The sequence below is a fragment of the Canis lupus genome, chromosome X (genome assembly GCF_003254725.2).
Source record: "Canis lupus dingo isolate Sandy chromosome X, ASM325472v2, whole genome shotgun sequence".
NCBI lineage: Eukaryota > Metazoa > Chordata > Mammalia > Carnivora > Canidae > Canis > Canis lupus.
In genome coordinates this window covers 80979346-80996483 of record NC_064281.1, presented here as the reverse complement: position 1 = coordinate 80996483, position 17138 = coordinate 80979346, and the positions used below count along the sequence as shown (strand labels likewise).

At 33.9% G+C, this 17138-nt stretch overlaps 1 protein-coding gene across 4 annotated transcripts in view; it reads left to right on the top strand.

Moving 5' to 3' along the window:
* The window catches only part of RBM41 (RNA binding motif protein 41), a 57722-nt gene extending 41373 nt beyond the window's left edge, over positions 1-16349 (top strand). For all 4 annotated transcript variants that reach the window (XM_049107627.1, XM_035711988.2, XM_025431513.3 and 1 more), the window contains 2 exons: positions 9666-9813; positions 11400-16349. In XM_049107627.1, coding sequence (XP_048963584.1) covers positions 9666-9813; positions 11400-11566 — 315 coding nt within the window. In that variant the 3' untranslated portion in view covers positions 11567-16349. The remainder of the gene's footprint in view (positions 1-9665; positions 9814-11399) is intronic.
* The last annotated feature ends 789 nt before the right edge of the window (positions 16350-17138 follow it).

The window sequence follows — 17138 nt, the reverse complement described above, 5'->3', positions numbered from 1 at the left end:
TCCAAAATAGTACGTCTTTGAAGTCAGTTTGGCAATCTCACAAAGCTAAACATAGTTTTGCCATATAATCCATAAATTATACTTTTAGTTATGTGCCCAATTGATTTTAAAACTGATATTTATACAAAAACCATCATGTGAATGTTTGTAACAGTTTTACTCATAATTGCCAAAAACTGGAAGCAATCAGGATGTCCTTTGATAGATGAATGGATACATTCTCCTGTGCTGCATCTGTACAGTGGAATATAATCCATCAATAAAGAGAAATGATCTGGAAAGCCACAGAAAGACATAGAGAAACTGTTAATATATTAATAAGTGAAAACCAGTATGAAAAGGCTACATTTTGTATAATTCAAATTATATGACATTCCAGAAATTCAAAAACGTAGAGATAGTAAATGATCAATGGTTGCCAGTTTAGGGGGTTGGGAAAGAGAAATAGGTGAAGCACAGGGGATTTTTAAGGTAGTAAAGTTATTCTAAATAATGGTCGGTGCAAGATATGCATTTATCAGAATCCATAAAACTGTACAGCATGAAGAGCGACCCTTAATGTACACAAATATTAAAGAATCATTTGAGAGGTAGGGGAACCCCAGGAAAGAATGCAGACTATAATAAGAGAATCTGTGTTATAAATATGTGAAACAACCTCAGCGAAGGTATGGGGGGGTGAAAGGTACTGACTTCAGTATTTTTGGAAATATGTGGAATCTAGAAGACTAAAAACAGCTGCATATAATCACTGTACCCTAGTTAATAAGTTTGTATCTCATGGGGGTATTGGTTAGCAATCTTGATACTGATACATAGGTATAATGAGTGGAGCAGTTAAGTAAATGGATGGCAGATGGCGGGAACCAGATTTTTCACTGGTGTAATATACAGATAAGCAATGAAAAGAAGCTAGAATGATTCATAATGGTTTAGAGTTTGAGACATCAGAATGAAATAATGTTTAACTTAATATAAAGATGGGTACATATAAAATATTTATAGGTGTGTATATACACACAAGTTAGTATAGACATATAAGTTTTTCTCTATCAGCTGAGGAGATCTAAATGAAGTGATACTCCAGTAGCAACGAGCACATTCAGCACCCAAATCTTAGTTTGTAAATACCATTCTCTAATGAAAAGAACCAATGGTGTGCCTGGGTGGCTCAGTTGGTTAAGTGTCCAACTTTTGATTTCAGCTCGGGTCATGATCTCAGGGTTGTGAAATTGAGCCCTGCATTGGGCTCTGTGCTGAGTGTGTGGAGCCTTATTAGGATTCTCTCTCCCTCTACTTCTGCTCCACCCTCCCCCTGCTCACACTCTTTTTATATAAAAAAAAAAAAAGTAACCAGAGCTGCTTAGAGAACTGACTGATTCTAGTACTGAGGCAGGGAATATACAAGATGAGACTTGAGCATATTGTAGTGACAGAAAGTAGGAAAGTGCTGAAAATCCCAACATAAAAACGTTGAGTATATGCCAAAGGAGTACAGGAGCCAACTGAAAGAGTTTCTAATGACCAAAACTGGAACAATTTGTACAACAAACTAGATAAGTTAATAATGGATTATAACCTAAAGTATAGGATAAATTGCTATGACTCCATACTGATAAGTAAAATGATTGAGTAAATCAAATAACTGGGAGAGAAGACAAATATCTCACACAGAAGAATTCTAAATAATTTATATAGATGCTCCACCTCAAACTAGGGGAACATAACTTTCCACTACTTAGTTTTGAGTTCTTAAGTGACTTCTTTCCAAAGAGTACAGTATGGAAAGGCAGGAAAAAAGTAATATTGCAGTGTAGAAACCTAACAACACTGAGCTAGGTAATTAAGGCCAACATCAATAGTCATTAATCGTGTCGACCCTGTGCATGCTTGATATGTTGTGATCAAAATTGCACTTTCCTCTCTGGTCTTCCTTCTCATAATCCACAATCCCAATCTAACCACTAGAAAAAAAAATTCTAGTAGTGGGCCATCCTACAAAATACTTGACTAGTATGCCTCAAAACTATCAAGATCATTAAAACCAAGGAAAGTCTGAGAAACTGCCACAACCAAAGAAGAGCCTAAAGACACGTGAAAACTAAATATGCTGTAGTATCCTGGATGAAGTCCTGGAACAAAAAATGGACATTAGGGAAAAACTAAGAAAATCTAAATAAACTATGGGCTTTGGTTAATAATAAGGTATCAATATTAATTCATTTCAACAAATGCACCATAGTAATGTAAGATGTTAATAATAATTGAAACTGGGTATGGAGTATATGGGAACTATTCTATCTTCTCAGTTGTTCTGTAATTCTAAAACTGTTCTAAAAAATAGTCTCTAAAACTTTAAAACAGATACTTGCAAAAAAAATACAATATAGTACTATTTATACAAAGTTCAAAACATGCAAAATAATACTGTATATTGCAGAAGGATGCCAGGAAGTTTGATCCTGTGTTATTACTTGGCGTATCTGTTTTTCTGTTTCACGGAAATGTTTATCTTGTTTTTGAGCCTAGCTGCATCTGTGTGTACAATTATGTTCATATATATGAATATATATATGTGTTGATATATCCATCGATACATACACATGTATATGGATGTGTGTGTGTTTGTGCGTGCACGTGCGCACATGTGTGTTTGGAACAGAGAAGATGCATCCAAGCAAGAAATGACCAAGCTACCTTGACCAGAAGTCTTCTTGATTTTTAAAAGTGTTCATATCAAAGGGAACAATTTTAGTATGGATCTTTCCTACTTGGTGAGAAACTTGCAGTATGTTTCACATACTCCTTTCTATGGTTATTTATTTGACGATACTTTTATCTTAGGTATTTCAGAGCCAGAACTCTAGATCACCTGAATTTATTTAAGTGAATCACAAGTCAGTTAGTCTGTGCCTTTGCCTTTAAGATAGAAGTATATTTAAATGCTAAATATGCAAATATCCAGCTTCTAAAGCCTTTGAGACATAGAGTCTCTTGCTTATTACAGTGTTTAATACATTTATCCATGCTTCAGTGGTTAAGTTTTTTAAGTGGGCTCTATTTTCTAGCTCTTTTTTTGTGCTGCTTCTGTCTGAATTATTCTCAAGTTCCATTAAATTATAAAGGATATAATTTATTCCAGCTAAAATATATAGATTTTTTCCTCCATCTTTTTTTATGGTAGTAAAAAACATAACTTGAGATCTACTCTCTTAACCAAATTTTAAGTATATATTACAGTATTGTTAACTGTAAGCACAGTGCTGTATAGTAGATCTCTAGAACTTTTTCATTCTATGTGACTGAATTTTATAAATATGGAACAACAGCTTCCCATTTCCCTCTCCCCTCAGCCCCTGACAACCACCATTCTACCTTTTGCTTCAATGAGTTTGACTACTGTAGATACCATATAAGTGAAGTCCTACAGTATTTGTCTTTCTGTTACTGGCTTATTTCACTTAGCATAGTGCACTCAAGATTCGTCCATGTTGTAGCATATGACCAGATTTACTTCCTTTTCCTGGCTGAGTAATATTCCATTGTGTGTATATTCCACATCTTCTTTATCCATGATGAACATTTCCACCTCTTGACTATCATGAACAGTGTTGCAATGAACATATGTGTTCAGCTATCTCTTTGATATTCTGATCTTAATTCTTTTGGATAAGTATCTGGAAGTGGGATTGCTGGACCATGGTAGTTCTATTTTTAATTTTTTGAGGGACCTTTATACTTTTCTCCATAGTGGTTGTACCATTTGACATTCTGCCAACAGTGTACAAGAATTCCAGTTTTTCTCCATCCTTACCAACTTATTTCCTACATGTGTTCTTTGGAGAAATGTCTATTTAGGTCTTTTGCCCATTTTAAAAATTTGGGTTACTTGTTTTTTTGCTATTGGGTTGTAGGAGTTCCTCGTATATGTTAGATATTAACTTTTAATAAGATATATGATTTCTAAATATTTTCTGCCATTCTGTAAGTTACCTTTTCACTTTGCTGATTGTTTCCTTTGCCGTACAGTGCTTCAGTTGATGTAGTTCTACTTGATTTTTGCTTTTTCTGCCTGTGCTTCTGATGTAATATTCAAGAAATCATTGTCAAGGCAATGTCATAAAGCTTTTCCCCTAAGTTTTCTTCTGGGAGTTTTAGAGTTTCAGGTCTTATGTTTAAGATTTTGACACATTTTGAGTTGATTTTTATGCGTGTGATATAAAATGAGTCCAGTTTTATTATTTTGCATGTGGATACCAACTTTTCCCAACACCATTTACTGAAGGAACTATCTTTTCCCCATTGTGTTTCTTACCCTTGACATATAAAAAGCTGTACATTTTTTTGTTTCGTTGGGTTTTTTAGTATCAGTTTTTTTTAAAAGCTTTTTATTCATTAGAGACAGAGACAGAGATAGTGACAGAGAACATGAATGGAGGAGAGAGAGAAGCAGGATCCCTGCTGAGGCCCTGGGATCATGACTTGAGCCAAAGACAGATGCTTAACCAACTGAGCCACCCAGGCGCCCCAATTTTTTTTTTTAATTTTTATTTATTTATGATAGGCACACAGTGAGAGAGAGAGAGGCAGAGACACAGGCAGAGGGAGAAGCAGGCTCCATGCACCGGTAGCCCGACGTGGGATTCGATCCCGCATCTCCAGGATCACGCCCTGGGCCAAAGGCAGGCGCCAAACCGCTGCGCCACCCAGGGATCCCCCCAATTTTTTATTTACATTTTAGTTAACATAGTGAAATGTTGGTTTCAAGAGTAGAATTTAATGATTCATCACTTACATATTAACACCCAGTAAAGCTGTACATATTAATGTATGCATCTTGGTGAGTTTGAAAATAAGTGTATACCATTAAACCATCACCATATACAATGCCCTAAACTTAAAGCATCACCTCTAGAAACTTCCTTCCTCCTTTTTTCTTTTGATAATATTTAACATAAGATCCCCTCAATAAATTTTATCTAATATAGTATTGATAACTATGTGCGCTCTGTTGTACAGTAGATGTTTAGGACTTATTCATCTTGCATTAGTGAAACTGTGTACACTTGATGAACATCTCCCCAGTTACTCCACCTCTGAGCCTCCTGGTAAACGTGATTCTACCCTGCTTTTATGAGTTTGACTATGTTAGATACCTGATACAAATTCCCATTTAGTATTCTACAAATTCTCATGTGGTATTTGTTCTTCTGTGTTTGGTTTATTTCACTTAGCATAGTGTCTTCCAAGTTTTTGTTGTAGCAAATGACAAGATTCTTTTTTAAGGCCAAATAACATTCCATTGTATTTATACACATATTCTTTTTCCATGCATCAGGATGATCCCAGTTCTTTTGGGTATATACTCAGAAGTGGGATTCCTGGATTCTATTTTAGTTCTATTTTTAATTTTTTGAGGAAGCTCCATACTGTTTTCCGTAGTGGTTACACCCATTTACATTCCAACCAGCAGTGTACAAAGGTTAGAATTTCTCCATATCCTCACCAACACTTGTTTTTGTTGTTGTTATTAATAGCCATCCTAGCAGGTGTGAAGTGATACATCATTGAAGTTTTGATTTGCATTTTCTTGATGATTAGTGATATTGAGAATCTTTTTATATACCTGTTGGCCACTTGTTTGTCTTTTTGAAGAAATGACTATGCAGGCCTTTTACTCATTTTTAAAATTGTGTTATATGGAGTTTTTTTGTTATTGTATTTTAAGAGCTTCATTTATTTTAGATATAATCCTTTTTCAGATACATGATCCGCAAATATTTTTTCCTATTCTGTGTTTTGCCTTTTCACTTTGGTGATTTTTTTTTTGCTCCTAAGTTTTGTATGTTGACTTTGTGTCCTACAACTTGACTGAATTTATTAGTTTAACCTGTGTTAAAATAGTTAATTGTGGATTCTTTAGGGCTTTCTTATTTTATTTTATTTTTTTATTGAAATTTGATTTGCCAACATATAGTACAACACCCAGTGCTCATCCCGTCAAGTACCCTCCTCAGTGCCCATCACCCAGTCACCCCATCCCCCCACCCACCTCCCCTTCACTACCCCTTGTTCGTTTCCCAGAGTTAGGAGTCTCTCGTGTTTTGTTACCCTCTCTAATTTTTCCCACTCATTTTCTCTCCTTTCCTCTGTAATTCCTTTCACTGTTTTTTATATTCCCTGTGTGAGTGAAACCATTTAATGATTGTCCTCCATTTGACTTACTTCATTCAGCATAATACCCTCCAGTTCCATCCATGTAGAAGCAGATGGTGGGTATCGTCCTTTCTAATGGCTGAGTAATATTCCATTGTGTGTATACATGTATGTATATATGTACATATATACCACATCTTCTTTATCCATTCATCTGTTGATGGACATCAAGGCTTCTTCCACAGTTTGGCTATTGTGGACTCTTTAGGGTTTTCTACGCATAGGATCTTGTCATATACAAACAGAGATAATTTTACTTCTTCCTTTCCATTTTGGATGTCTTTTATTTCTTTTTTCTTTTCTAATTGCTCTGGCTAGGACTTCCAGAACTAGGTTAAATAGAAGTGACAAGAGTGGGCATCCTGGACTTGTTCCTGATCTTAGAGGGAAAGCTTTCAGTTTTTCACTGTTGAGCATGACATTAGCTCTGGGCCTTCCATATTTGGCCTATATTATGTTGAAATAAATTCCTTCTATTCCTAATTTCTTAAGCATTTTTATCATGAAAGTGTGTTGGATTTTGCCAAGTGCTTTGTTTGCATCTATTGAGATGACCATGTAATTTTTATCTTTTATTCTGTTAAGGTAGTATATTACATTAATTTTTATACATGGAAACATCCTTATATTCCAGAGATAATTCACTTGGTCATGGTATATGATCCTTTTAATGTGCTTTTGAATTCATTTTACTACTTTTCTTTTGAGAATTTTTGCCTCTGTATTCATCAGGGATATTGGCCTGTAGTTTCCTTATAATGTCCTTTTTTTTTTTCTTTTGTTATCAGAGTAATGCTGGCCTCATAAAATTAGTTTGGGAGTGTTTCCTCCTCTTCAGTTTTTTGGAAGAGTTTGAGAAGGATTGGCAGTAATTCTTTAAATGTTTGGTAGAATTCACTCATGAACCCTTTTTAAACTTAAACTTATCTGATCCTGGGCTTTCCTTTGCTGGGAGGTTTTTGATTACTGATTAAATCTCACAGCTTTTCTAAAACTCTTTAGATTTTCTATTTTTTCATGATTTAGTCTTGGTAGGTTGTATGTTTCTAAGAATTTATCTTTCTAGATTGACATATAGTTGTTCATAGTAGTCTCTTGCAATCCTTTTTATTTCTGTGGCATCAGTTGTACCATCTCATTTATTTCTGATTTTACCTGAGTCTTCTTTTTTCTCAGTCTAGCTAGAAGTAGTCAATTTTGTTGATCTTTTTTTAAAAAAAAAACAGCTATTAGTTGTTTTTCTTCTATTGTTTTTCTAATCTTTTTTATTTCTGCTTTAATCTTTCTTTCCTTCTACTAACTCTGGATTTAGTTTATTCCTTTTTCTAGTTCCTTAAGTTATAGAGTTGTTTATTTAAGATCTTTTTCTCTTCTTTTTTAACTAGGCTCCAATGCCCAAGGTTGAACTTGAACTCAAGACCCGATATCTTTTTTTAATGTAGGCATTTATTATTATAAAATTCCTGGGATGCCTCGGTGGCTCAGTGGTTGAGCGCCTGCCTTCCGTCCAGGGCGTGATCCTGGAGTTCCGGGATTGAGTCCCACATGGGGCCCCCTGTATGGAGCCTACTTCTCCCTCTGCCTGTGTCTCTGCCTCTCTCTCTTTCTCATAAATGAATGAATGAATGAATGAATAAATAAATAATCTTAAAAAAATCCTTCCCAGCTCTCACTGCATCCCATAAATGTTGTTATGTTGTGGTTTCGTTTTCATTTGCCTCAAGATATTTTCTAACTTCCCTTGTTATTTCTTCTTTCACCCATTGGTTGTTCAAGAGTATGACTTTTAATTTCTACATATTTGTGAATTTTCTAGTTTTCCGTATGCTATTGGAAGTGAAGTATATTGAAATCTCCTAGTATTATTGTGTTGCTGTTTTTCCTTTCAGTCCTCTCAGTGTTTGCTTCATATATTTAGATGCTCTGACGTTGCATGCATATGTATAGTTGTTATATCTTCTCAGTGAATTGACCCTTTTGTCATTATATAATGTCCATTTTTGTCTCTTTTGACAGTTTTGACTTAAAATCTATTTTGCTTGATAAAAGCATGGTCACCCATGCTTTCTTTTGGTTAACATTTGCATGGAATATCTTTCTCTATCCTTTCATTTTTAGCTTATATGTAGCCTTAAAATATAAAGTCAGTTTCTTGTAGACAGCTATAGTTGAATCTTGATTTTTTATTCACTCAGACACTCTGTGTCTTTGATTAGTGAATTTAAAATACTTAGATGTGATATAATTATTGATAGGGAGGGACTTACTATCACCATTTATTATTTGTTTTCTGTCTTGTAGCTCTTTTGTCCCTCTTTTACTCTCCTAATATTTCCTTTTGTTTCATTGATTTTTTTTGTAGTGATGTGATTTTTCCTTTCTTCCTTTCTTTTGTTTATCTTACATAGGTATTTTCTTTGGGGTTACAATGGGGCTTACTTATAACAGTCTATCTTAAGCTGATAAGAACATAAGTTTAATAGCATCGGAGGGTTCTTTGTTTTCTTGAATGTTATTTTTCTAGTATTCCATTCCTAATAGAATATTTTCTCATTTTTCTGAGAGTATTAGTGACGGGTTTTTTTGAAGTTTTCTTCACCTTGATGGTCTGTTTTTTTTCATTTGCTTTCATTTCTGTTTGTTCTGTTCTCTCTTTAACATAAGAGGCTTTCCTCAGATGCCTGGTATTCTGTGCCCATATTTATGAGTAATGGCCAAAAAGCAGATTGGAAGTTCTCGGCACATGAGTGGGCCATGTTGACTTTTAGCTTCATGTTAAAGCCATCTGGCTGGTTCATTTGTTGAAGAAATTCCCAATGCCAAATCAGTATTTTTTTAAAAAATCTTTTCTCTTGGAGCTAATCATATTTAGTGTGTCTTATTTATCTTAATCTCCTTATATTCAGATATAGTATTTACACCCTCATCTGTGTCTGGCATTCCCCATATTCAGAAAATGAACCACTGGTATTCACCAGAATTGGGATTGGTCTTTACTAAATAGCTAATTTCAGGGGAGGATATTTCAAAATCTAGGTGGCTTTTAAACAACTTTCAATCTAGCCACCTTATCCCTTTACATTCATTGCTTAAGGTACCTGAAGCTTTCAGTTCCTAAATTGTTTGAGGATTCTTAGGTGTACATTGGGTTGGTTCCTGGCTTTCCCCATTGCTGGTTTAAGATTCAGCTTTCTTGAGTACATTTATCTAATTATTTTTCAGCTTCCAGAATATTGCTGCTATTGCCTCCTTTCCTTGTTCTTTCTGATCTTGTGGGTCTGTATTTTTTTTAAATGCCCCTATAGTTTTAGAGAGCTTTCTGGAGGGAGTGAAATTAGATGCCTATATTCAATCTGCCATCTTTTTCTGAAACAAATTTAACCAAAGTGAAATAGTTGCCTTACCTCCCTTATGTGATATTTCTGTTGATCCTCGGTTTATACCTTTAGGTGTTATACCTGAAGAACCTTAGCCCTCGGGTGACCGAAAGAGATCTTGTCTCATTGTTCGCCCGGTTCCAGGAGAAAAAAGGACCGCCAATTCAGTTCCGAATCATGACTGGACGAATGAGGGGGCAGGCTTTTATCACCTTTCCCAGTAAGTAGCTTCATCTGGACAATTAATTGTAGCATCAGTTTATTGGAGACTATTTATATATACCTTCTCTAATTTAGATCTAGCCCTTTGATTTCTCCATAGCACATGAAAAGCATGTGCTTGAAAAAGCACATGGGAGGAAAGAAAGAGAAGGAAAATATGTTTTCAGTGTTCCTCTATTCTCCCTTCTATGCTTCCTCTTTTCCATTGACAGTGCATGTTTGGCCACTTTATCCCATTGTCCTCAGTTGTCCCCAATCTTGACACTTCCTTCTCTATATCAAAATTTACCTTCCCTTTGCTGATGACAGTATTTCTAGTTCAAGTTATAATTGTATTACTTACTAATATATTGGTATTCTGGTCAGAATACTTATACTTGCCTGCCCTATTCCTTTGGGACAAGGAGACAATATAAGTGAATATGCTGATTCACTAGTAATTCATAATTAACTAGTGGGTGATAATAAATTCTTTTAACTATTGTTTCTTCTTAATACATAACTTCAGTATCCTAATTAAAAGAGAACAATAATCTAGGAAATCCATTTTCTATAACAAACCAGACTATCTCTTTTTTTGGAAGCTGGGTAGGAGATATAGCTTTCATTATCCCTAATCTATCATTACTGATAAATGGCCTAGTAATCTATATATAGGCAAGTGCTTTTACACATAAGCAGTACCAAACTCCCCTCCACTTTTTTCATACATTCTTATATCATCTTTCCTATCATGTTGAAGGTTTGTGGATCTTCCATACTAGTGATTTTCAGTCTTATCAGGGATAAGGGCCCTTTTTAAACTTAAAATATATTTCATTGACCTCAAGCTAATATGATCCACTAATTGAAAAAATATATAATGAAAAGGTTTTATAAACTAAGTACTTTAAAGTAGACAGTTGTTTTACTAAGAACAGCAGTATAACATTTGAAAATTGGTAGTGTATACATATGTGAGACATAAATTGGTTTAGTCTAAAGACATTGCTTGTCTACCTATGATTTCACATACTCTGGGCAATGATTCCACTTCCAAGTTTTTTTACATCTAGGCTCTGAGACCCATAAATTGAAAACTCCTGCTATACACTGTATACTCTTACACCTCAGGCATCCATATGCCTATAAGAATTCTTAAACTTATTTATCCCAAGGAGGGCTCCCACTCTGCCATCTAAAGAAAAAAGTAACAAAATGTCCTCAGTACTATGATAACATCTTTTATTTGTGTCATCCATTTTGAAAATGATTTTATTATCACAATACCTGTAATCTGTTATCTAAGATAGAGGTTCATATCTTATTAGTCATAGCTTAACTTTCTTTGACACACTGTCTATATTCTTGTTTCTTTACCCTTTGAATTAGGAGACACTCTCAAACATCCATTTTAAGTTTTATTGTTATTATTCTTAACCTTGCTGAGTTATACAAATTTGAGATTATGGAAAAGATAATAAAATTAAATAACTATGTAGCATTATAGCCTATATTTAACTCCAAGGCAAAACAACATAAACTAGACTTGGAATAGAATTATTAAGCCCTATGTAAATTGATGTTTTCTTCTTTCTCTTTTAGATAAGGAGATAGCATGGCAAGCATTACATCTAGTAAATGGATATAAACTACGTGGGAAAATATTGGTGATAGAATTTGGAAAGAACAGAAAGCAGCGGTCAGATCTCCAGGCTACTTCTCTCATATCATCTGCTACAGATAACACTCCAGAAATCAGTGGTAGCTAAAAGATATATAGATGGTGAGTCACAGGAGGTCTTTCTTGCATCAGAATCTTGGATCTAGGATTTGTGTATAGATAACAATTTGTTTGGATTTGAAGAAGAGAAACTAACTGGGGGAGAGAAAAATCTAAGATAATCCCTCTCAGTTTCAGAATGAATTGGTAGAAAACATTTTTTATAATCAAAGACTATATAGGACAGACATATGCAAAGTATGAAGTATAGGGTACAAAGAATATCATTTTCTCAGGATAAATTACAAAGGATTATTTCTAAGGATTTTTTAAGTCTTTATAATTTATCTGGGGTCTTAAATATTTGTCCCTGAAGATAACATTATTTCCAAGATTGCCTCCTATATGCAGAACTACAAAACTAATTAAATGTTGAAATATTTATTTACTAGAGCTCATTTATCCCTAATTATATCCATCTAGTAAATAAATGACCAAGACCCCAGGCCTAAACATCAACAAATGCTGTTGAATGAGAACTATCATCAGTGACAATATGTATTTTCATAAGTCAGTCCACATAGTTAATGAGTGCTTCCCCATAAAGTTATCAGTGTCTTCAAAAAGCTATATATTTTTCTAATGAAAGCATTTAGGCCAAAATGTTGATGTTCTCATAGTCATTTAATCTAGCTTCCATTGAGTAATCATTGAATTCAAAGCAATAAACATTGAATGAATATCTAATATATTAGATATATTAATTTTAGAAGACGAACATACTAGCAAACAATACTAAAGGAGGGTGGGAAGAAAGCATTCTCTAGAAGAGAGCCACTCATTCCCAAATCCATCAGTTGTTCGTTTGTAGTTGCTGTAGAATAGAAAGAAAGTATGATATAGAGAAGTAGTACAAACTTTGGAATCAGATCTGTGTGAACTTCACGCCACACTTACCACTTTGTGAACTTGGCAATTCACTTAATCTGAGCCTCAGTTTTCTATAAAATGAGGATAACAATACTACTTACCTCATTGGGGTGTAAGTATTAAGTGAGAGGATATTATTTTGGCTGAAGAACAGGAAGAAAAAAAATGAAGAAAGTTGAACACAGAGTGGGACCATTAAGCACTCCAACATGCTTGTAATGAGAAGACCAGAAAAAGAGAAGAGAAAGGAAGAAGCAGAAAAAATATTCCAATAAATAATGGATGTAAATGTTCTATATTTGATGAGAAACATTACCTGCACATTCAAGAATTTCAACAAACCCCCAGTAGGATAAAGAAGAAATCCACAGATACATCATAATAAAAATGAAAAACATAAAACTCAAAGACAAAGGGAAACTCTTGAAAGTGACAGGAGAAAAATGAAGCATCACTTACAAGAGAACCCCAATCAGATTAACAGCTGACTTCTCATCAGAAACAATGGAGGTGGCAGTGTAATAACACATTCAAAGTGCTCAAAGAAAACAACTGTCAGTATAGAATCCTACATCCAATAAAGCTATGTTTTTAAAAATGAAGATAAAATACAAGCTTTCCCACATAGTCATAAACTGTTGTTGCTGACAGACCTAATAGGAATATTAATGTAAATTCTTCAGTAAGAAAGAAGTGACCTCAGATAATAATTTAAATCTACACATAGGGAAACAACACGGGTAAAAGTAATTACATAATTAGAAAAGACTGTCTAATGCATTTTTCCTTCTCTTAATAATTTAAAAAGCAATTTTATAAAGCAATATGTACATAGTTGCATTGTTGGATTTATAATATATAAAATGCAGTTTGTTTGCTAATCATAGGACATAGGGGATGAGTGGAAGCAAAGCTGTATTGGACTATAGAAATGACTCTAGATGGTAACTCAAATCTATAGGAACAAGTGAAAGCAAGAAATGGGAAACAAAATTAATATATAAAAGTATCAAATATTTATTTGCTCTTTCTTCTTTGAGCTTCTTTAAAAGGCAAAATTATATCAAGTAATAATTGTAACAGTGTATTGTTGGGTTAATGTGTAGAAGTAATATGTATAACAATACTACAAAAAAGTGGAGAGAGAAATAGGTTCATATAGGAATAAGGTGTTCATATAATTGGAATTTAGTTTATATGTCTGAAGCCAATTCAGTTAAGATTTGTATGGTAAACCCTAGAGCAACCACTATGGAACTAACTGAAAATATATAGTGAAAATATTATTAAAGAAATTTTTCATTAGAAAATATTCAGTGCAAAAGGATGAATAGAGAAAGACAAAAAAAAACAAACCTGGAGACATACAGGAAACAAACACTAAAATGGCAGTCTTAAGTCCACCTGTATTAATAATAACAATAAATATGAATGGATTAAACTGAGAAAATGGATCAGACTGGGAAAAACAAACAAGATTCACCTCTATGCTATCTGTTGGAGTCACACTTTATATTCAAAGATACAAACAGTTTGAAGGTAAAAGAATAGAAAGAAATATCAGGCAAATGGCAACTGTAAGAAAACTGGAGTGGCTATATTAATATCAGATAAAATAGACTTTAAAACAAAAAATATCATTAGACATATAAACTGACATAATGATAAAAGAGTCAACCCATCAGAAAGAGCAAAATTTATATATATATATACACACCTAACAACAGAGCACCAAAATACATGATTCAAAAACTGAACTAAATGAAGGGAGAAATACACAAGTCTACAATAAGAGTTGGGGTATTCAGCCCATTTTCAATAATAGAACAATTAGATGATAAACAAGGAAATAAAAGACTTGAACAGTGCCATAATGAACTAGACGTTAAAGTGATTTATAGAACACTTAACCCAGCACAGATTCACACATTCTTCTTAAGGGCACATGAAATATCTCCAGGTTAGATCATGTCATAGAACATAAAAAAAATTTTTAGTAAATTTAAGTGGACTGAAATCATGTTTTCTGACTTCATGGAATAGAGTTAGAAATCAATAACAGGGATCCCTGGGTGGCGCAGTGGAGACAGAACATAAAGACTCCTAACTCTGGGAAACGAACTAGGGGTGGTGGAAGGGGAGGAGGGCGGGGGGTGGGGGTGAGTGGGTGACGGGCACTGAGGGGGACACTTGACGGGATGAGCACTGGGTGTTATTATGTATGTTGGTAAATTGAACACCAATAAAAATTATTTTATTAAAAAAAATCAATAACAGGGATCCCTGGGTGGCGCAGCGGTTTGGCGCCTGCCTTTGGCCCAGGGCGCGATCCTGGAGACCCGGGATCGAATCCCACGTCGGGCTTCTGGTGCATGGAGCCTGCTTCTCCCTCTTCCCGTGTCTCTGCCTCTCTCTCTCTCTCTCTCTCTCTGTGACTATCATAAATAAATAAAAATTTTAAAAAATAAATCAATAACAGAAAGTTGAGGAACTTATAAACATGAATTACACACACTATTACATGCCCAATGGGTCAAATAAAAAATCACAAGGGAAATTAGGAAATCCCCTGGGATGAATGAAAAGACACAACATACCAAAATGTTGGATGCACCAAAAGCAGTGCTTGGAAAGAAATTTATAAATACAAATGCCTTATATTTAACAAGAAAGATCACATATCAATATGTCTTATGCCTAAGACACTGGGAAAAGAAGAGCAAACTAAACTTAGAGCAAGGAGAAGGAAATAAATAAAAAAGATTAGATAAATAAATGACAGAGAATATAACAACAATAGAGAATGTCAATGAAGCTAATAGTTGGTTCTATAAAAAATATCAACAAAAGTGACAAACCTTTTGTTAGATTGACCAGGAAAAAAAGAAGACTCAAATTACCGGAATCAGAAGTGAAGGAGGGAACATTACTACCACCCTTTTAGAAATAAAAAAGTATGAAGGAAAACTATGCACATTTATATATCAATAAATTAGATAACTTAGATGAAATAGAAAAATTCCTAGAAACACACAAACTACTGAAACCAATGGAAAACAATCCATAAAGATCTATAATAAGCATAGAGATTAATAATTTTTCAAAATGCCCACAAGAAAAAGCTTAGGCTCAAATGGCTTCTCAGATAAATTCTAGCAAACATTAAAGAATTAATACAAATTCTTTACATACTCTTCCAAAAAGGAGAAGAAGGAGCACTTCTAATAATATACTACAAACATGGAAGAACCCTGAAAGCATGCTAAATAAAAAAAGCCAGTTACAAAAGACTATATAATTATATGATTCCATATATATGAAGTGTCTAGAATTGGTAAATATATAGAGACAGTGAATTAGTGGTTGCTCAGGGCTGGGATAATAGAATTGTATGAGGTTTCTTTAGAGGTTGATTAAAAGTGTTCTAAAATTGATTATGGTGATAATTGTACAACTCTATGAATATACTATAAATAATGAATTGTGTACCTTAAATAGGTGAATTGTATGTATATGAATTATATCTCATAGTCACCAAAAAAAAGAAATTGGATACAACCCAACTGTCCATCAATAGGTAAATGAATAAATAAATTATGACACATTCATTTAGTGGAATATTATACATCCATTAAAATAATGGGGTATATCTATGAATACATTCTGATCTGTATGGTATGCAGAATTTTGTATTTATTTACAAAGTAAGAAATGATATAATATGAATGCATTTTTATAAACAAAAACATTTGTATATGTATGATACATGTGTATATAGGTATTTCTGAATAAATTTAGGAAAAAGCTGGGAAATATATGTACCAAATTGTAAACCTTTTAGAAGTGGGATTACATAGGCTGAAAGGAGACTTTTGCTTTATAAAATTTTTAAAGTCGTTTTATTTGAGGTGATTTTTACTTTTTCAGTTTTTTTTTTTAATTAAAAAGAATTTTGATACTCTACAAATGACTTGGCTTCCAGAATATTTGTCAGGCCTGCTCTGAGGATATCATCTAACTATACTCAGGACAAACTCCTATTCCTTTGATATACTGCTCACTTAAGATTAACTCTTCAATTTTAAGTATAGTGTAAGGGGAAGAAGTAAGTTATCCTGGTATAACCTCTTGCACATGTTACCCAAGGACATACTTCTAAGCTGGACTTTTCAGAAGAAACTTACTCCTGTTGAATGGAAAATCTCACCTCTTCCCTTTGCTAGACCTGCAGATCACTAACAATAGAGGAAAATAAAAATGGAGGATCTCCCTCAACTGGTGCATAAATAAACTGTGGGATAGCCATATAATGGAATCCTACTCAGCAATAAAAACGATGATGAACTGCAATACATGCAACAACTTAGATGAATCTCAAATGCATTTTGCTAAGTAAAAGAAGCCAAACTCAAAAGGCTACTTACTGTTCGATTCCATTTATATGACATCATGGAAAAGGCAAAACTATAGGAACAGAGAACAAATCAGTCGATGTCAGGGGTTAAAAATGGCAGACTGATTACAAAATGGTAGCACAAGGAATTTGTTTTAATAATGGAAAGTTTCTGTATCTTGATTATAGTTATTTGACTGTATGCATTTGTCAAAAATTATATTCAAGAAAGGATTAATTTTACTATATGTGAATTTTTAAATAAATATAATTTTTGATGGAGAGAAGAACAAGTTTC